Genomic DNA, 22785 nt, shown 5'->3' with positions numbered 1-22785 from the left:
GGGGTGTATCAAGGGCAATAAATAGGCCAATGTAAATTAAAGGTGATTATGTGCATCTTGCATAGGTCCATGTGCATGACACTTATCTCCTAGAAGTGGGCCGAGCACCCCGGCTGTGTACTCATAACCACCTCTAGACTAAGTCATAGAGGAGGGGCAACCTGAGGGCAGTTCACTTGGTGCAATGCCTAGAAAAATCTCCTTCGCCATTCACACATGGGCCGGGGAATCACATGAGGAGGTGAGGATAAGATTGGCTGCACTAATGGCACAGTGGTACCATTGTCAGAGTTCTTTATAGTGATCAAAGGGAGAACGGGGCGAGGTGCCAGTTCCACATATACAATACTGATTTCTACGCACTAACAACCCCCAAGCTAATGTCCTACATAAAGTGAGAAGAAGAAAAAGAAAACACAAAGCAAAATCTAAAATGTGTCACTAATTTTACACGAACGCATGTTTAGATGACAGTAAAGTTGTAAAGATTAAATGAGGAACATTGCACGAAGATGGGAAATATAAGGCTAGATCCCAAGCTTGAAGTGCAATATCAAGGAGGATGTCTCTAATCTATAGAATGCGTGATACATATATATATGTACCCTTTGACTTGAGATTTAAGCTGACATTTTGATCTAATGCGGCGAAAGTAGCTTCCATGTTTGGAAGAATTTGTAGTCCTTCTCTTGTTCGTTTGTGCCTTCTTCTTTCGATTCCTGAAGTTGGTTTTTTTTTTTTTTAGTTTCCTTCTCTTATTTGAGTTTTTACAGATATTAGGTTGCACAGATATTTGATGAAGACTGCAGATGTATTGTAAATTTATGGAATGAAGCCGAAATATTGAAGCCAGAGGCAGAGCTACGTATGGGCTGGTGCCCACACCAGCCCCTCAATAGTTTTCTTATTTTTAATTAATATTTTCAAATATTAAGTCTGTTATTCTTTCCTAGATGAAGGGTGCCCCTCCAAAAAATTTTTCTGGATACACGATCATTTACTGAGTTAAATGATTCCTTGGCATACGTACCACAGGTGTACAGAGCACCGTAACTAAACAATAAATTAAGATGTGCATGTGTATGTTACTGTGTGGCAGCAATTCGACGGTACATTATGCATGTAAAAGGGAAAAGAAAAGAGAACTATGTACAAGGAAATGGCCAACACCGAGGAAGCGGTGGATTAAGCAAGTTTTGATTAAAGAACACTAGTTATAAAATGCTTAAAGTTTCAAGGACACCAATATAAAAATGAAAATGATTAAGTTAAATATCACTATGAAAATAAACATTTTTGTTGCATCTGTATGGGCAATTAGCAACATAGCGCATGCCTTGGGCCCTAATCAAGGCCAATTTCCAGTACTTTTGACTTGACACCTTTCACATGGACTCCTCCTATGATAACGAAACTCCTTTAAATGTGATAGCAAGTGCTACCTACCAGATTAAAAATGATGAAAGCATATTCCGTCTCTCTTCTGGAAGGGATGAGACAAGTAGACATGTCAACCTATACTCAATGTCAATTCCTGTAATGGAAAGCACATTTGTTTTAAGAAATTTACATGAGAGATGCTTCGTCAACTCGCTTGGAGCATAAAACTTTCAAGGACATTATTATATACGAGTGAATGAATGGTGACTCTAGCTATCTAAAGTCACTCAACTTACTCATAATGGTTGTTCAATCTATTGTCATGAGCAGTTGAGAGAAAAACAATAAGAAAAAAGTGTAAACTATTATTACATGATAAAAATACTCATCACCTGTTTCTCCTGATTTGTCTTTCAATCGTCTACCATATCAATTAGATCGCCTCTTGCTGATGCTGCTTCATTATGATATTGGGCACTACACGAGGTTGGGGTTCCACTTTCTCTATCGGATACCTTAGCAAGTATAAATATTTGCACAGAAGATGGGTCCGTATGGCTCAATTTCCCTCGCCCTTCAAATTAAGGTGGTGCCCCATTGCAAGCAGGCATGCATGTAGGTAAAAAGTTGTTATAAGTATATTTTTAGGTAATTTCAGGAATCTTTTTTTTTTTCCTTTTGAATCCTTCCTTTGTAGTTACGTTCAGCAGTTGAAACACGCAATGGTAAGAAGTATATTTCGTTTCACGCTTTACCTATTAACCGATTACACACTAGTTAAGTTTCTTGTCTCCAGGAGTTACTTTCATAAAAGTAGGCATATATATGAGTTCTTAATTTATGTCAAAAATTTTAGTAAAGTAAGGATATAAAATGTATTTTTCTGTTTAACTATAAATACGTTTTAAGTGAAAAAAATTGGGCCATTGAATTTTACGTCGGCATGTGATCCTATCCATATATATAATAGAAGCACACATATACACTCTTTGGGTTGATTCTTAGGTTCTTTCTCTCGACCTCCTTCAAGATCCTCTTTAAGAAGTCACATGATTACTTCAAATTTAAAATATACCAATCTGATGTGGCATAATTAAGGATCTTTAAGTCAAACTTAAAATATCACGTAAAATCCTTATTTTTCCTTTTTCCATTGAAAATATGTGAGATTTAAGATATGGGAAGAGAGCGTCTGATCTAAAATTCATAAATTCATGATTCTGAAAGTCTGATGAATTTAGCACAGAAGCAATCAATTGCCCGTTAACGGTAACTGCTTCTAAAATAATGAAGGCTGATTTCTCAACGCTTTAAAGGACAAATTTAGAAATCACATAGCTCATTAATAAGGTAAGGACCATTATGAACATAACTAGTTTTGAGTTGTGGTCCATAAATAGAAAATGCATGAATGAGGTTGGTCTTTGAAGTTTAAAAAGGAACCAGTATTTATTGGAAGTAGAACATCTTCCCTTTCCCTTAATAAATTATTTTAATACTTGAATTAATAGAAAACTAAAGGTCAGGCATTCATTCAACTTAATCAGTGATGAATTGGCCAACATAAAAACTATGACTATCTCCTCTCGGGACATTGATTCAGACACGAACAGACTCCATACAAGAAGAAGAAGGGGGAGTGCATTGGCACAAAACTCTTTTGTGAGAGTGAGTTGTGTGTGTTGTTGAGCACGCGATTTATATGCACCTAAGAGCAGATGAAACATTTTAGTAATTTTTCAAAAAAAAAAAGTACTTTATAGTGGTTTTACTTTTTGTGATTTCTGTTTTTATCTTGGCAAAAAGGTTTCTTTTTTCTAGTGTGAATTGCGGGTATTTTAGTCATTATTATGCACCAATATGGCACATATAACTAGGTTCTCTCTTTTGCAGGCAGTAGATCATAATCCTCTCCCTTACTGAAATTGACAACAAAAATTAAAGATAAACTTTTTTTATATATTTTCAAAAGTAGATAGTTTCCCACATAGGTAAAATGTCATTGTCATAATCAACACTATATTCACTTCAAGGTGTGGGCTACCCCAAGCAGCCATGCACAGGTTGGCGCCTTGATTTCATCCAGAACATCGATCCCAATTAACAATCACCTTGAGGGATGGGAAATATATAAGCAACATGGTAATGATATTCTTTACGTATCCATTCATACAGAGATATAGACAACATAGTGTCTGAGGTCTTTTACCTAACAGTAAGATCTTAATGGAGTTCTATAAATATCACAGGGGGTTTGCACCAAACCCATCAGGCACACTAGTAGCTAGCTAGCTTCCTCATACTAGTGTTCAGTACTTAGCAAGTGAAGGAGAAAGCAAATGGGGAGTCTCGCCATGGAAGGCGGCGACCATGACCAGCCACTTCAGGTGGTCATGTTCCCATCTCTAGGCTTCGGCCACATCTTCCCTTTCATACATCTCTCCAACGCCCTTGCTGCTAATGGCATCAAGATCACCTTCCTCACCCTTCCCTCCCTTGTCCCCAAGATTCGCCTCGCCCTCGACCCTACCATCCCCATCCTCAATTACAAACTTCCGGCCATCGACGGCCTCCCATCCGACGTCGACAGCACGGCCGGCTCCGGCCAGGTGCTGGCCGACCTACTGAGCCAGGCGCTCGACGCGACTCGGCCGCAGATTGCTACCATACTTGGCAAGCTCGCCCCTCAAGTCGTCGTCTTCGACTCCATCCAAGGCTGGGTGCCGGAGGTGGCGGAGTCGCTGGGCATCAAGTCCGTCTACTTTTGTGTCTTCACTGCCATCACCGCTGCCAGCACCATCCTCTTCGGCCTGACACCTCACCAGAGGCCGTCGCTGAGCCGGCTGCGGCTGCCGCCGAGACCGCTGCTCTCGTCGTACCTGAGCATGAAACCTTATGAAGTACGTGGCATGCTCTCCAACACCAACGGCTCCGGTCCAGCGCCTTCGAACTTCAGCCGCCTGGTCTCCTGCATGGCTCGCTGCGATGCCATTGCTCTGAAGAGCGTCTACGAGATGGAGGCGTCTGTCATTAAGTACCTGTCTACTCGGTGCAGGAAGCCGGTCCTCCCAACCGGCGTCCTTCTGCCGAAGGCCCCGGCCGGAGATATCGAGCCGAAGCTCACCCAGTGGCTGAACAAGTTTCCAAAGGGCACAGTTGTTTTCTGCTCATTCGGAAGCGAGTCGTATCTGTCGGGGAAGCAGATGAAGGAGCTGGTCGTGGGCCTCGAGTTGAGCGGGTTCCCGTTTCTGGCTGTGCTGAACACTCCCGCCGACGTGCCGAAGGGGAAGAGACAAGAGTTGGAGGCCGAGATATTTGGGGAGAAGGCAGAAGGAAGGGGGATCGTGCGCAGCGGGTGGGTAAACCAGCAGCTCATCTTGAGGCATCCAGCCGTGGGCTGCTACGTCAATCATGCTGGCTACAGCTCTATAATGGAGGCGGTGGAGGGCGGGTGCCAGTTGGTGATGGCACCGCTGAAAGGAGACCAGTACATGAACATGAAGCTGATGGTCGTGGAGCTCAGGGCAGCAGTGAATATCAACAGGAGAGCTTGGGATGGGTGGTTCACCAGAGAGGCCGTAGGGAAAGCTGTGAGGACTGTAATGGTGGAGGGGTCGAAGAAGGGGAAGGTGGTGAGAGCCAACAACGCCAAGTTGAGGGAGATCCTTCTGCAGGAGGGGTTGCAGGAAGACTATACCAAGGGCTTCATAACCAAGCTCAAGGAGTTGGTGGCTTCGCCATGAAGATGGTCATGCTTCCATCATGTCCATGCATGAGATCTCTCTCTCTCTTTGTAAAACATGCGTCAACTCCCATGCACGCAACTGTGTAGTGTTTTCAAGTGTATGGCGTAGCCAGAATAATGTTGTCTTTAACTTTCTGCTTTGAATTTAGTTCTGTCTTTCAATTCCCACTGGTTTCATGGCTTTCATCAAACGGAACAGTATATATATATATATATATATATATATATTATGTTAAAAATATTACGAGGAAAATATTACAAGGAATATCCTAACGTACTTGTACATTCTAATTCATTATAAATCATATTTTAGTTCATGTTATTTTTGTAAAAAAATTATTTTTCTACTATCAAGATGTTGATGTTATAAGAGCCATTTGTTTTTTATTATTAAAAAATGTTATTAAAGTAAAAAATGACTAACCTAATATATATATATATATATATATATATATATGTGTGTGTGTGTGTGTGTGTGCAAACAAGATATAAGGTGATAAAGATGGAAAGGCACACGTGATGAAAATAAATAAGTATATACCTACCATTGATAAAAATTGTTTAAAAGTACCCTATGATGCCATTGTTATCTTGTAAAATCAAATTTGCCGGATTCTAGGAGACTGGATAATGGTGATATATCTTCCAAAAATGTAATAACAAAACGAGATATTGAATAATATCTATGCGTGTAGCTGAATCTCAACTCTTCTTCCTCTTCCTTTTTTTTTTTTTTTTCTTTTGAGTTGTTAGGAATCAAGAGTTACACGATGGGAGGCTTTCCCTTGTGTCGATCCATGTTTTATACATCTATTTTTCCATATTTAATTTGAAAATACGCCTAGATTCGTAATGTAATTTATACATGCATGCGAATTGAGTGGAAAACATTCGCACATACTTAAAATGACTATTTTACCCTTAATAACAAACTCATTTTCTTTCAAAAAGAAAAATAAGTCAATTTATTCAAAATTTCACCTCTCACGCTCTATGAGAAATTTACTTTTTAACATGTTTTGACGTTTGTCACTTGTGTTTGTAATTTAATTGGTAAAATTATTTGGGCAGTTATTTATAATTTTTCGAAATTCAGATGGTTTTATGAATACATTAAACGTTGAGAAATGAAAGAACCATGCGGATATTTTTTTCCTCCTTCGCTGAAAAACTGCGAAAAGCGTTCATGTTGAGAAACATGACATTTCAGTTTCCATAACCTAACCCGACTTAAATTGAGGTACCTTTTTTTTCTTTCCCTTTTTCGGTGGTTGTCTTCGAAAGTGAGGACCATGACAGTGAAATCAGAAAAATGAAACTGCTGGTAATATCTTTGTCTTTGAAAGTGACGCCCATAGTGAAATCAGAAAAATGAAACTGCTGGTAATATTTCAAATATATGAACATTATGTGCATTACTATGTTATACATATATACTTAAACGAGATTCGGGCTTCGCTCAAATTCTGCCAATCAGGCAAAACAGAAAGCTAAACTACTTTCAGTAAACAAGAGCTCAGTTTTAAAATTTCTAAGGTTGTGTCTGTTTTGCCTCAGATTTAGATCCTTAAAGGTCCTACATCACTAGGACCTCAGGTCTGCGGATTTAAGGTCAGCTCCCCTTCCTTCTCCTTCTAACTTAAATCGAGTGAATTTAAGATCTATGTTACTAAGTTAAACTGAAAGGTCTTCCAAAACATACTTTTAATGCAACCCGCAATCTAAGATCAAGACTATCAAAGGCAACCTAAACGTCATGAGTTCTATACTCTGTTCTTCATTCCATTTTTCATGTTATGAAGAAAATTAAATAACAACAATTTGAAAGGATGCATTTTAGAACGCTCTCGCTTACAATGTCGCTATTATTTCGCCAATGAAGCAGTTTGATGTCATCCTCAATAACCAATATATAACCATGCAAAAATATTGAAAAAAATGATAAATGGAAAGAGATCTAACAACAATGAGTAACAATTATTTGTTCAACGCATGCACCATAGTCTAATTATGTTGAACAATGAACCCACGTCCCTCGTTACGTATGCCCTGAACCTGGCTCGATATTTGTGGTGCGGCTAGTTAGGTTTGGTGACCAATTGGCTTTTCGTCTCTAGTTTGAGTTGCATGAGCGCTCTCCCCTTATATCAACCACCCCTCAAGCGGTGGAATAAGGTATTGATGCAGCCCCAGACCCTAGAGCATGGGAAAAAGAGGGTTTTACTCTTACTCTATAGGTGGGATAAACTTCCCCGTGAGCCTGTTCACGAGCTGGGCCAGCTGGAACCCGGCTCAAGTAGCAAAGCCACAAACTCCAACTTGTCTCGAGTTGACTATCCTGACTTGAGCTTAAGGAGCTTTAACTCAGCTGAGGTCTGTCACCATGAAGATAATAAGAACAACCCAAAAAAAAAAGTAAAGCTGTTTTTCATGGACCCACCAAAAGCGAGGTTGCCCCTTGGTAGAGGAGCCAACCAGATGAACATTGTATTTGACCCAGAACACTGACTAGCTAGGAGCAGACACCCACAGTAATTTCTCCTCTCTATAGGACACAACATGTGGTGGGTTCCATAAAAAATTTAGACCCACATGGTCTTTAATGCAACAGAATGAATGAAACTTTATATTAATCTACCTTCTCCAACATAGCAACTATACATACAGTTTTATTGATTTTTGCAAGAATAATCGAAAAAAAAAGGCCAATTATTCTTGCTATGGTGTGTTCCATGCGCAGGGAATATTTTAGTTGAACGCATGCAGTTAAATCATTGTCACTCTTGCTGCTCCATATAAAAGTGATAACTTCGATTCCGTGGTGCTTGTTTTGGGGTCGAACACATGGTGTTAGATCAAGTTGGCCATTCAGACCCACCATGTTGGCCATTCAGAGGACAAAATGGGAAGTTAAATTGCCTTTCTTTTTTGGGTTTTATGAGGGTATTTATGTCATTTCGAGCACCACAAAAATGTTTGCCAACAATAAAACCTGGCTTTTCTAACTTTTTTATTTTGTTATGACTACTAATTTGGACGTGCTTCCATTCTTAATTGCTTGATGTAACTAATCAAGCAAGTAATCAAGAAATTGTTTTATCAGTCCCCACCCCCTCTTGGGAAAATTAAAGTGTCAACAGAGTATCAAATTGCGTCCCTATCATTCCATGAATGTACATTAATGAGATCATGTTGAGGCAATTGAATACCAACTTGAATGCAGTGGAATGCTTTTCTCATCTTATTCGAATGATATTGACATTCTATGGTGGCGTGGACACAATTCTTCCAGTGGCGGAGCCAAAATTAAAGTGAACGATTTTGAAAGAGGGTTACAACTGCAGCCTTAATTTGGCTTCGGTGCATTAAGATTTCGGCAAGTTAATGGAGTTTTGCCACTGAATTCTTAAGCTGGTAGTTCTTTGAACTATCAAGAAATTAAACAAGAGAATTATTTGTTATCGAAACAATCAAATTGTTGAATTCATAGGTGTAACACCTCTTTTTTCTCAAAATTCTCAAAATAAAAGAGTGTGGAGTGTTATAAAACAAAGTTTCCTTCCTTTATTCATTTTAGAGACTTTTCTTTTACGACAAGATTCATCCAAATAGAAAACAAAGCATTCCCAGAAACCAATATCCAATAGATGTGATAATCTAGATCGTCAGCCCCCGATCTGATCCATATCGTAATAGAACAATGTCACATAAAGAAGAAAAACTTGTGGGAGCATTAAATACATTGCAACCAGCAGCGGAGCCAAAAAAATTTCGTGAGACAGGCCGAATTAAGTTTTTAAATTTTAACTAGTACCAAAATATCATTTTTTCAAAATTTTTATATAGAATAAGTGATTTTTTTTAAAATTTACATATAAATTTAAAAAAAAATGAAGTGGGGCCAGGGCCATCCCTATCTTGGCTCTGCCCGTGATTGCAAGTATTTATAATCAAACCAATCAATCAATAAATATAGGTAGGAAAGGTTGAATTTTCATTTTAAGGTAGGGACGATCATTGATCAAGGAGTGTCCTGTTAACTTGCCTTACAACATTATGAGATGTCACCACTTACTCGAGAAGTTTAAGACTATACCACCAAGGACTCATGTTAGGTCTGGTCTCCTAGCTAGGACTTGGTCCCCTAGCTAGGACCAAAAGGAGATGTCTTACTCAGCAAAATATATAATGATGGTCCCTGACCATTTGTACCACCCACACCCCAAGCAAGCCGATCAACCATTCTTTGGTTCAAGTGTTCAAAATTTGAAGGTGTGTAAACAAATAACAATCATTATAAAACTTTAAACAATGGTAACATACTCAAACACTGCAAGTGTTTTTTCTCAAAATAACACCATTGTTGTATTTTTTCTTTCATCTATTCTAATATAACCATATGGTCAAATACCCATTTTGTGCTCAAATATCTTTGCACATAAGCATTCTTTCTAAGCAATATATGGGTTTTTGGATCTCTACATATACTATGTTCATCAATCACACATTTACAATAAAAAACATAAAAAAATATCTTTAAGCAAAAGTCATGTTTTGATCATAGTTCAGACTTAGTCATTGTTAGACGTGAGCCTTAGAAAAGAGTGAAGGATTTTGGGTAATAATTTATTTCAGCAACTCAACGCTATTGAAGACAGAGCAGAATTTACACGACAGAATTTTATCTCTATTGTAAACCATTATTGGAATTTTTTAGGAGAATGTGTATGAATATGTTAGGTATCAATCTTCTAGATCTTATTAATTTTTTACTTGTAAATTTGGAGAAATAAATTTTCTATCGATGTCTGTCTGAAAACAGAATCTAGTCGGATTTGAAAATAAGATTTACTTTGATGAACTTTTATGAACAAACCACAAATCAGTTTTCTTGAAAGTAATAGTTTAGTTTGTTCAATCTCTCAAAAGTTCCAGAATACTTTTGCCTGTCAAAACTTATTGTGAAATAAATTTCTATAATTATTAAATCACAACTGTATTGCTACAATTATATAACATAAATAGTATTCATAGCATTTGAATATCTTGAACTCGCACTTAAACATAGTGTGGAGACTCTAAGCAACCATTCAGCTTAGTCTTTCTTCGAGATCCATTATCTAACACTAATTTTAAAGTCATAAATCAATTTGAATATAATTTGCAAGACAATGAAATAATCAAGCAATCTAATGTGGCATGCATTCTTGTTTAGCTAGCAATATAGGTTACTTGTCTACTACAAAAAATTTGAGGATGCACGGATGGCTGGAAAACATCATTAAAACATAGAGACGCATCAGTAAAAGTTTTACCAACAACCTAGGCGGTCGATGATGATGAAAATGTCAATAAAAACTATTATTGACATTCTAGGCATGTGCATAGGTAAATAAAATTATTACTGACGTCCTCCTCAGACGTCAACAATAATACTTTTACCGAAACATGAAACGTGATGGGCATCGATAAAACTTTTTATCTGCATACATGTGAATGTCGGTAATATATTTATCGATGCATTTTCATTCTTCAGTGAAGGTTTTCTTTTTTAATCCACGAATGCCTGACTTTAGCTAATCATGTCCTCTAGTCTTGATGCTTCCACAAAATTCCAAAATATTCCTCATGCAAGCAGACACAATTCTCGACTCTCTCCACACTGCTACTAAATTTTGTAAAACTTGATATACCCCAAACAGTCACAACCCTACATGGTAAATTAATAATATCAACCTCTACTTGATTGCTGAATGCAACAATATGCAACACACTAAATCAGTAATTAATTAAGAAGTGCATGCTGAATTAAGAGTACTTTCTTAAGAGAACAAGTTTGTCATCTTCAAAATCAATAACCTCCATATTTTGCATGTCAATAAGTACATGTATGCCTTCAACTGGGTGTGCATATCCAATCTCCATTAGGCAGTCACTCTCAATTTTGTAGAAAATAAGTGACTTTCCAAGTTGGCGGCTAGGGGAATCTGCTTCACTATGATAACCAGCACACCAGCAAAGGATTGTCATAAATACAAATAGGATAAAATCTATAAGAGAAAATGACTCAGTCAAAAGAAATAAGCAAGTATCTACTATCATACCATCAATCCACCATAACAAGATCTATGCCTTCTATTCCCCTTTTCTTCTTGGCTTCCCTGAAGGGTGGGTAATCCTAGCCTCACATTCAGCACATAACTTTGCATCTTGTAATCATAGTTAAAGATGACAAAAATATAGACCATAAGTAAATGAATCAATAAAAGACCTGGTCATGCGAACGGTTTTGGCCACTCAAAAATTGAACTTTGCTAGCTAACGTCAAACACCAAAGATCTTAACTGTTAATTGAATCCTATTAGTAACTTTCCAATTCATATTGAAGCTGATCTTCTACATGTTCATTTCCATTTTAACATTTTAAAAATTGAAGTAAATACATCCCAGAAATAAGTATTCAATGTGAAGTTCATTAGTAACAAAGATGGAGTTGTTCAAACATAGAAAACAAAAACATGTATTTAAAGAGACTAAATAGATCAAAATACTGAATTAATCATTTATGAGACATTAATAGAATGGCAATTACATCATATAAGGATCACATCAAATTGCAATACTAGATTCTAACTCATTTAGGGAAAATTCTACTACATAATATACTATTAGCTCTAAAGCAGAAAGTTTGAAACCCACAAATGACAAAACCTACAAATCAAAGGATCGACCAGAACAATCAATGGTGAAAATTTAATGTTCATACCGGAAGAAAGAATTAAGAAAAGAGAGAGAAGGGGAAGGTGGGGGTGGAGGGCTCACACATGACTTCACCCTTAGTCCCTACCTAATGGTGTAATGCCCATGGGTAATCCTTAACAACAGTCTCACATTCAGTATATAGTGTTGTACAGTGTTATAGTTTTATAAAGTTTTATAGTATTATTATGACATATAGTGTTATAGTGTGATATAGTGTTATAGTGTTTTATAGTATTATAGTGTTTTATAGTATTGTATATTGTTAGCGTGTTCTAGTGTTATATAGTGTTACACTATTATATAGTGTTATATAGTATTATAGTGTTATATAGTGTTTACACATTATATTACACTATATAATATTATAACACTGTCTAACACTATACAACAATGTAACATTCTGTGACATTGTGCAACACTTTAACACTCTAACACTATCACACTACAACACAAATACACTATAACACTATATAACAATATAAACACTATATAAAACTATAACACTATATAACATTATATAACAGTATAACACAATATAACAATGTGTAATACTATAACACTATTTGATGTAATATAATACTATAACACTAACAATATAATACTATATAACACTATAACACTGTAACACTATCAAACACAATAATACTAAATAATAATATGACATTGTATAACACTATGTAACACTATAACTTTATAACACTATATAACACAATAACACTATGTAGCAACATAACACTAAATAACATTATGTCACTATAACACTATATAAGGATATATCAAACTATATAATACTATAACACTATTAACACTATGATAACATTCTATAAAACTATAAGTCTATATAACACTATAACACTATATAACAATATATGACACTATAACATTATATAACACTATAACGGTATATAATACTATATAACATTTATATATTATTATAATATTTAACAATATTTAACATTATATATCACTGTAACACTATACACTATAACACTATAACAATATATAACTCTATAACACTCTATAACACTATAACATTATATAACATTATACAAAACTACAACACTATATAATACTATAACACTATGTAACATAACAACCCAATGTAATACTATAACACCGTATAATACTATATAATATTACAACACTATATAACACTATATAGTATGGTAACATTATACAATACTATAACACTGTAATATTATATAACATTATATATCATGCAATCTATGCAATCTTAGTTAAAGATGACAAAAAATGCAGACTATAAGCAAATGAATCAATGAAAGACCTTGTCATGCGGATGGTTTTGGCCACTCAAAAGCTGATATTTGCTAACAAACGTCAAACCCCATAGGTCGTATATGTGGAATGCAAAAATACAAGTGTGTCATTGAAAACTTGAAGCAAAAAACCTAAAATCATTACCCTATAACAATAACATAACCTAAAAACATTCACAAATAGCAAAAACTTTGGTAAATGCCGGTGCAAAAAAGATGGAGGAGAAAGCAAAAGAGAGAAGAAGAAAAAATGAGGCAAAGTTATAAAGTCGAGGAAGCCTTTACCGACACGTGGGAGGCATCGGTAAAGGTCGTAATAAAAAAGTGTCGGTAAAATTTATGTGGTAACTTTTACCGACATTTGATGCATTTCGTTGAAAGAGACTTTAGCAATGCGTGTGTGGATGTCGGTAATTCTTTGTCAGAAAACAATTACACTGATGTGAGCATGTCCACGTGTCGGTAAAACTAAATTCATTTTTATCAACGCCTGTGAAACAGACGTTGGTAGAATGGTTTTTACCAATGTTCCCTTCTAGATGTTGGTAACAGTATATGTTTAACGCTGTTTTTGAGCTGGATGTTAGTAAAATTTCAACTTCAACATCCTAATGACATGTGTCAGGGAAGGCTACTTTTCACTGATGTTTTGTTCCAGACATCAGAAAGAGATGTTGGCACCCTAAACATCGGTAAAAGCCCAACTTCAATGACATCCTAGCGGCACGCATTTGGGACGACTATTTTCATCGACGTCCCATTCTGGTCATTAGTAAAAATTAATCTTCACCAACATTTAGAGTCATACATTGGTAAAAGTAACCTTTCATTGGTTCACTTTCCCACATGTCGGTGAATTTATCTTTTTTTTTCTTTGTAGTAGTAGTGGTACTTTAACTTTTTAGGGAAATCTAACTTTAAATTACTTTTTGGACAACTTGTTCAAATCCTATAAAATATATAATTTATTTACAAATGAATCCTGAAAGAAGCACCATGTGCCTACCGGCTTGGCAAAATACACAAAGAATGACTTCCATTGAAACCATCACCACCGGCAAATCCACGAATCTACCCTTCCTCCTTGTCTTACTTTGTGTCTGTGATTTGGAAGCATAAAATTTCAGTTTCCATAACCTAACCCGACTTAAATTGAGGTTCTCCTTTTTCCCTTCTTTTTTTGGTTGTCTTCTAAAGTGAGGCCCAAAGACAGTGAAATCAGAAAATGAAACTGGTAAAATTTCAAATATATGAACATTTTCTGCAATACTATGTGGTACATATATATTTAAAATAAATTAGGGGTTCGCTCGCATTCTGCCGAAAGCTTATCTGGTAATAATAGGGGGTTGTGTTCCTTCCTATCAAACATCCATTCACATCCCTCCCTAAAATATTTTCAGTAAAAAAGAACATGCTGATCAAGTTATGAAAAATCTCAAAATGTCACGAGTTATGCACCCCTTTGTTCCTTCCAACATTCAACATGGTGTGAAATATTCATCTTGTATGATCAATCTCGAGTGCAGCACGACCTCGGTCCTCAAGTGCAGCGCAGACTCCAACTCCAGTACTGATGCGGCCCCATACCCTAGATGATAGAGGGTGGGCAAAAGGAGTCTTTCCTCTTACTCGATGGTTGGGATAAACTTCCCATTGAGGCTGCTCATGGGTTGAGTGCTAGCTGAACTGGGTCGTTGGAACCCAGCTCGAGTGCCAAACCCACGAACTTGAGCTTGGCTCGAGCTAGAGTCGACTAGCTCGAGCTCAACCTGGCTTGAGCTTAAGAAGCTTGAACTCAGTTGAGGTCTAGCTTGAGCTCAATCGAGCAGTTTATTAAAAAATGGTTTTTTTTTAGCGTACATGGAGACTCTAAGATTTGAAAGTTGGCACAAGCTCAAGCGTAGCTTGAGCTCTAGTTGACTGGCCCAAGCTCGACCTGGCATGAGCTTAAGAAGCTTGAACTCAACTGAGCTCTGGCTGGAGCTCAGCGGAGCTGTTTACTGAAGAACTGTTTTTTAGTACATGGAGAAACCGAGGTCTGAAGTTTGGATATCAGAGTTGTGAACCACAAAGAAACCAATTAGTAATCTTTCACTTGTGATAATAACGTGAAACACCTTTACATATATTTTTTTTTCTGCAAGCTCAATCGAGTTTAATCAAGCCAAACCTACCCAACTCGATTTTAACTCGACTAGTTTATTAAAAAAGTTTAATTTGAGTGGAGTTTAACCGGGTGAGTTCAAGTGGAGCCCAAATTGACTGGATCCATTGAACACCCCTACTTCCACCTTATTTAAGGGAAAACTAGTTGAAGAGAATTGTTCTAAAGGTGAGTATTAAGTTGGAGAGGTCAGCTACTTCTTTGGGATCGTATTGAGAATTGAAAAAAAATTCCCAAAAAAGGTCAGTTTCCATGAAAAAATATATGCCATCATGAAGATATAATAATTAAAAAAAATAATGTTTTTTCTCATGGGCCTATAAGAAGCGAGGTCGCCTCTTGTTAGAAGGGTCAATCACATAAACAATATATTTGACCGGAGCACAGACAAAGAGGAGACGGTCCCAATAATTTCTCCTATCCATAGAACAGACGGTGGGCTCAACGCAAGAGAATGAATGAAAATTTTATATTAATCTACCTTCTCCATATATACAGTTTTGTGGATTTTTGAAAGCAAAATTGCAAAAAAGACAAGAGAAAAGCCAATAATACTTGCTACGGTGTTTGTATAGCCAGTTTCATGAAAACAAGGGTTATCCGGAAGAGACCTAAGACCCTTCTCTTCCTTCCCTTGTTCCCCTTTAGGTAGGGAATATTTTATTTGAACACATACAGTTAAACGGTTGTCACATTTGCTGCTGCTCTACGAGGGTGATAACTTTGAAAGAAAATAGGCACAGTAAAGGAAGAAATGACATTTTGGTAATTTATTAAAAAGAAATGTTTTCTATAGTTTTTTTTTACTTTTTTTATTTTCATTTTGTCTATACAAAATTATTTTTTTTCAGTATTAAAGTAAAGGTATTTTAATCATTAACCATACTGATGTACGAAAATTCATAAACCAACCACTATGGTGCATGTAACCATGTTCAAATATCTCTGCTTTCATGGTGCGTGTTTAAGAGTCAGAACACACCACAGACAAACTAGGGTGTTGGAGAAAATGGAAAGATTATGTGTCTTTTTTCCATTTTGAGGTGGTATCACTTTTGTTTGGGTTTTCCTTTTTTTTTTTTTTTGGGTATTTATGTCATCCCGAGCACTCCAAACATGTTCGAGCCCCAACAGACCACGGTCAATGGCATCTTCAAAACGATAAATGTGTCAACAGATTATCAAATTGCGTATGGCAATTAATGATATCATGTTGAGGTAATTGAATACCAACTTGAGTGCAGTGGTACAATGTTTTTGTCATCTTATTGGAATGATATTGACATTCTATGGTGCCAGGAGACAATATCTTAGCCAAGGTACACAGTTACTTGAAATTCAATTTGGAAGAGGGTCACATATGCAATCTTAATTTGGCTTATGTATATTAAGGATGAGGCTGGTTACCAATCCTTTATGACACATCCACTTGAATGGAATTCAAAAGAAACATTGTCATCACAACGGAAATGATGTAAGTTTTACATAATATTTTTAAGATGCAATATTTTTGAAAGATTAAAATTTGAGTAAGCTTTTGAGACCGGAAATAGCCAAAATTTTTAACTTGCAAATCTGATCCACTCCCTATCTTGACGGTGTTCGTCCCTTCATATGGAGAGTGGAATCAGAAAGACTTGAGATTATTAGTTAGTGATACGGTGCATTGCACGAGAAATCCAGGAACCAATTTGAATATTCAACAGATTGAGAAGCAGTAAGAAAGGGGCCCGAGCCGAGGGCTTTTGCCCTTTTGTCACCCTATTCCGAAGTTCGAAAGAGGGAAGAGGGGAAAAATCGCTTGTCACTGGCCACTTTCTGCTGTCAGAGGAAGGCCACCGCCGCTGGCTGCCCGCTGCTGCCAGAAGAAGGGCACTGCTGCCGGAAGATGGGCACTGCCGCCGCTGCCCGCCGTTAGGTCTCTCTCTCTCTCTCTCTCTCTCTCTGTGTGTGTGTGTGTGTGTGTGTGTGTGTGTGTAGGCAGAGAGATGGGTCATGGCGAGCGGTCGTTGTGTCCCTATAAATTCCCCCTGATATAAACCCATTTTGTGAGATTATTTTTTTGTTGGTGGAGCATCTTGTTTCGACTGTTCACTCAGTTTCTGGTTTTTTTTTTTTTTTTCTTTTTGGTTTGCTCTGAATCTTAAAAAGGTTTTTGCTCTCTTCTTGAGCTGTTATTTCTGATCAGGTGCTCTATTCCTTCATTCCTGTCCCCCTTTATTTTTTTATTTTTTGTCTCCATCATTAACTGATTGAGGACTTCCCCTGCTCGCCTACAACAAAAAAACGATTGAATCAGGAAGCTTCAATAGGAGCTGTGTCTACGAGCACCCCTGCCTTGCCCTCGCCAATTATACTTTTGCTCATTAAATTCTTTAGTTAACTTACCTTCGAAGCATGCACGGTGGGTCTACCTTGATGGAAGTTACTTGACTGATATAACTTCTTGGGTATCAGGTTGTCGCTTTTTCAGAAATGCATTTATTTTTTTCCGTCAAACTTTTCATTTACATAGCAATCTAAACAGAATGTGCATACATTTGCGTTTGTTTTTTTTTGTTATTAACCGATTGATTGCTGCCAACCGGCCATGGCCACGTTTTTTTGGTTCATGGTTTTGTTAACTAGTTACTTTGTTTAACTTCTCAATTATAATATTATTGATTGTGTTGGTTTATCTTTAGTTTCACTGCACTTGAGTTATAATTTAGTCAATTTATATGTTAAATTACCGTTTGAGAATTTATTTGCATCATTGCATGGTCTAGGCTAGTTTTATTAGATTCTTTATATAAGTTAGCTTGTTGAATAGTTGAAGCCTTTTTGAATCTGTATATTATTTTTTATTGCTAAACTTGTCATTTTTGTTTTTTTTTTAATTTTCTTTTTATATTTTATAAAAAATAGTATATAATTCACAGCCATGAAGCTAACGTGTCAATCAACTCGACTTCGCCTCAGATTCACATTGTCACAAAAAATGGGGACGGGTATTAAACGGCGAGAAAAAAAACAGGTATAATACGGCAAAGTTTTATATATCGGAAATAAAACGGGAAAAGTTCGGCAAATTTTTTTTAAAAATTAAACATTTAATACATCTTAAAAATTATAAAAAATAATAATTAATAAAAAAACGGCAAAAAACGGGAAAATAACGGAAAATAACGGTAAAAAATGGGTATTATACGTGTTTTTTGTTTTTTGATGTTTTTTTAAAAAAAACGGGAATAGTACGGGTATTATACGGCAGAACTATTTTTGACGTTAAATACGTGTTTTTTTTTTTTAAAACGGCGTTTATTTTAAGAAAACGGTGTTTTTTTTTAAAAAACGGCGTTTTTTGTGACTCAGAAGATGCAAAGCTCGTCCCTTTGCTTTATGGCCTTTTAGAACATTCATCTCCTCTACAGCCCACCACATCCATGAATTCTCTTGCGTCCTTCACACCCGCAGGAATTGATGCTCCCATCTTTATTATGATAAAATTGAGCACAGAAAAAATGAACAAAGGGTGAGAGACTCAAAGGGCCGTTGCTCCACTCCAGGCAATTGAAAAAAAAAAAAGATTAAAATAATTAAAAATTCTTAGTTTGGCCCGACCCAGGTTTAAATTGGCCCCTATCGATCTGAACCCGGATTCAACCCACAAAACCCAGCCCTCAGCCTGCCGGCCGCTTGAGTCTGAGTCCCTGACTGCTACCCACCGCTACAGTGCCACCGGATCGCCACCCGCCAGGCGGGTCGCCTGTGTCTCCCTGACTCGCTGCTACCCACGCCGGCCGCCTGAGTCCCTATTTTCAGCAATTTCTGTTCCTTACCTAATGTAAAGACATGCAACTGAGGGTCTGTACAAGGGAGGAATTTCTCGGATGACCTAAGTAAAGGTCAGGTGAGTGTAGAAGTTCAAGTGACTACTTTGGAGGCTAGAAATTCTTGGTACGTCATGTTCTTGTTGAGACGCTTGATATTGTCGTGGTATTATTTTTTATATTCCTAAATTGCTACATTTTCTTTCCTTTTCTCTGCTTTTTCCTTATCATCTGCACGACAAGATTCATGCATATCGATTGTGCTCGGCTTTGTGGCATTTGAAAAGAAGTTGATTCCTAATTTTCACTGTTCTAAGCATCAAGGCAATACGAAGCTCTTGATTTGCAGTTCTCTACGAGCTCTTGAGAAAAATGAGAAAAAGACGGTGCTTGTAAGCTTCCATTAGATCAGGAATACCCTTATATCAGTATGACATAGGTTCCTTTGCCAAAGCGGCATTCAGTTTGAACCTAATAAAAAATTGTGACACCATAATCACTAGACTTTCAAATTTTGGGATTTTTGAATCATAAATTGTTGTTCAACAATATTTTCTCTACTTGTTTGTGTGAGATGTTCAATTTGCTGTGGGTTGCAATATTCCTTTTCTAACTGTTGTACATTGCTGTTCATTTGATTATCTATAATCCTCTTAACCATGTCTTTGATATACTCTATAGGCCATTTGGAAAGGCTTTCGGAATTTAAGAAGTTCGTTTCTGGTTATTCCAATTAAGCCCACTGTCAACCCGCAGCCTCACTCCTTCCTTCCAGTCGTGAGGGACAAAGAAGCATTGATGGCATCCAATCTTAGTATGAAGCAAAGTAAGAAGCCTATAGAGTTCTTCAACTCTTACAATTAGTGATGGCTAGGATCACACATGGTGGGTTTTTTGTACTGGTATGCCATAAATTTTCTCTTTGTTCATGTAATTTATCATGTTTTTTTGAATTTCTTGGTGATACTTTATGTTAACATGGTTTCTCAGGATTTTCCAATGTAACCACTAGTAGTATTGTCGGTTTTTGTGATTGCAAATGCCAAATTATCAGTGTCTGTGATTGCAAATGGTGATGACTTTGACTATGAAAAATTTTGCTTGTTTGTGCCATGTAGATGCAATGAAGATAGCATAGTTTTTTATACCTAACATAACTTTAATTATGAAAATTGGTAAGTAAAGTATCAACCTCATTTATTTTCTTGTCAAACAAAGGCATACCCCTTTTCTTTTCAAGCTCATATCTCATTTGTTGCATTTCCACCAATATGATGTGCTTACATCTTCGCTTGGTATGTTTATAACTATATATCACTTATTTATGTAAAAGAACCATAGGTTACGGTAGTGTCCAAAAGGTTCGAGAGGATGGTTGGTTCTTTGGCATGAAAATCTAACATTTTATCCATTTATACCAAACAGCTTATGTGGCTGATCCTATCAATTACTTTTGATATGTAGATGAATTAATTCATCTCTGAAAAGACTTTGCACATGAATCTGATGTTATTCAAAAAGTTCAAGTTCAAACAGACAAATATCCAAATTACTTGTTAGTTTAAGCTGCATAGTGCATTTTTTATGTGATTAATGTATGCAATTAGGTGCATGTCATTTGTTTTCTCATAAGTGCTAAAGTAATGCTACTCTAGTCTAGTTCAACCCTCTTAACTTGGTAGGGCTTCAAATATACAAGGTAAGTTTAACATGAAATATTTGTAGATTTAATCGCTGGATTTCTACCCTAAGGGCATTGTATTTGAAACCAAACATCATTTAATGTTTTCAAAGTCTTTTTAAATCTTTTGAAAATTTTATTTACCTTAAGCACACATATATATAGAATGTATGCAAACACTTGAAAATGTTGTAATGTGCAAAGAGAATTGGCTAGTTCTTGGTCTAGTTAACCCTAATAAAGACATTGGAAATGGCTTACCCTCATATCGATGGGTGAGTCCTTTTATCTCTATTTTCAAAGATAAAACACATTTTTCTGATGCAAACATAGAAACCAAAGCAATTTTAGGATGAAAACACATGGATTGTTTGGCTTTTTAAGCTTGAAAACATGTGTCCATACTAACCTCAATTACAAGAGAAAAAATTGGGCATTGTAGATGACTTAAATTCAGTAGAATCTTATAAAATCTTAATTGATGCAATTATCCTACCTTGCAGTATAGCTTTCGTATTGGATTTCAATGAGGAGTAAAAGCAAGAGTACACAGGGAGTAGCAAATGGATAAGACCTATGTATATAACCAAGGATAATGCAGACAGAACTATTTGTAACCAAGGATGATGCCAATCTCTATATAACATTGGTCAAGGAGCCCCACAGGCATGATGGCTTTGAGGCATGCAAGGATGAGAGGACTCAAAAATGAGTCACATATCAATCCACAAACATTGGGAAAATTTTGATTGAGACGGATTTTTTTCTCTTGGAGAGAAAAAGTCTAGTATATGTATGTTTTTAATTTTTATTTGTCTAAATAAAAGTTTAAGGATAATAACATTGCAATCTTTTAAATTAATGCACCTCCATACATCTCTCTCTCTCTCTCACACAAATGTGTGCCACTGAAAAGTCTATAGTGGCATTTTCGATATGCCATCAAATAATAACAATGGCATTCAATGTCTCACTGAAGAGCCGTCAGTGGTGCTTTTTATGTCTCATAAATTGTTGATAATGATATATTAAATGTGTAATTGGCACGTTTCAGTGGCGTTTATTTCTTGTCATAGAAAACTATTTAATGGCACTTTTTTAATGTCAATGTACACCCAACTATGGTGTTTAAAAATGCCGCTGAAAGTTACTTCAATGACATGCTATGGCAGCTATAAAAAAATCTACAATAACATTTTTCAAGTGTCACTTAAAGGTTGTTAGTGGCTCATTTTCTTTTCAACAGAAGGTCTACGTCTATGGCATACGTAAACAATGTGCCAATAAGAATCACGTCTCTCTCAGTGGCATCTTTCAGTGGCATTTTTTCTGGCATAGCTTTTTTCAAAGTAAATACTTTCGGTGACACTTGATGAATGCCATTGAAGATCAACATTCATGTAGTGCGGATGACTTATTTGGAGGCTGAAGACTTATTTGAAACCAAAAAAAAAAAAAAGAAAATGTAGAAAAAATTTAAAGTGGAAAAACACCTCTCAACTATGAACAACACCACAAAAAAGGGGGTCGGGCTTTTACTGACTCAAAAAAAGGGTATTGTAAAAATTGACAGAAAAAAAGTTGTATTTTTGTGGTTCAACTAGGGTCTCACCCAGGCTATTAAACTGAATTGGACCAATCCATGCAATATTTTATCTACGGTTGACGAAATTCAATCGATGCATCCACTTATCATAATTTGATCTGACTAATGTGACAGACATTAGATGGGTCTGATGGAAGTCAATTAGGGTAAATTACAATGGAACGATCTTAAGAGGGAAGTTTTAGCCATAATCCTGAAAGCTGGCCACATATTTATGTTTTTCACTGGGCATAGGCCTTTACGCTCGATTAATACTGGTGCAGAGATTATAAGTCAATTTAGGTGCAGTAGCAGTAATATATGCATGTCCGTTTCTTGTGTAAAGGTAAAAATCCATTGAAGTTGTTGGCAA

At 36.5% G+C, this 22785-nt stretch overlaps 1 protein-coding gene and 1 long non-coding RNA gene across 2 annotated transcripts; both read left to right on the top strand.

The window, feature by feature from the left end:
- Positions 1-3719: 3719 nt before the first annotated feature.
- On the top strand, positions 3720-5123 carry LOC116247254 (anthocyanidin-3-O-glucoside rhamnosyltransferase-like). The gene has a single exon (XM_031619304.2). It carries the CDS (start codon positions 3720-3722, stop codon positions 5121-5123), a length of 1404 nt encoding a protein of 467 aa, XP_031475164.1.
- Positions 5124-17012: 11889 nt separating this feature from the next.
- On the top strand, positions 17013-21540 carry LOC126409834 (uncharacterized). Its single transcript, XR_007572643.1, has 3 exons — positions 17013-17252; positions 19828-20031; positions 21331-21540. It is a non-coding gene; the product is annotated as an uncharacterized LOC126409834 (long non-coding RNA).
- The last annotated feature ends 1245 nt before the right edge of the window (positions 21541-22785 follow it).

This window comes from Nymphaea colorata, chromosome 2 (assembly GCF_008831285.2).
Source record: "Nymphaea colorata isolate Beijing-Zhang1983 chromosome 2, ASM883128v2, whole genome shotgun sequence".
In the NCBI taxonomy this organism is placed as follows: domain Eukaryota; kingdom Viridiplantae; phylum Streptophyta; class Magnoliopsida; order Nymphaeales; family Nymphaeaceae; genus Nymphaea; species Nymphaea colorata.
The sequence above is the reverse complement of the archived record's forward strand: the minus strand, read 5'-3'. Positions and strand labels throughout refer to the sequence as shown.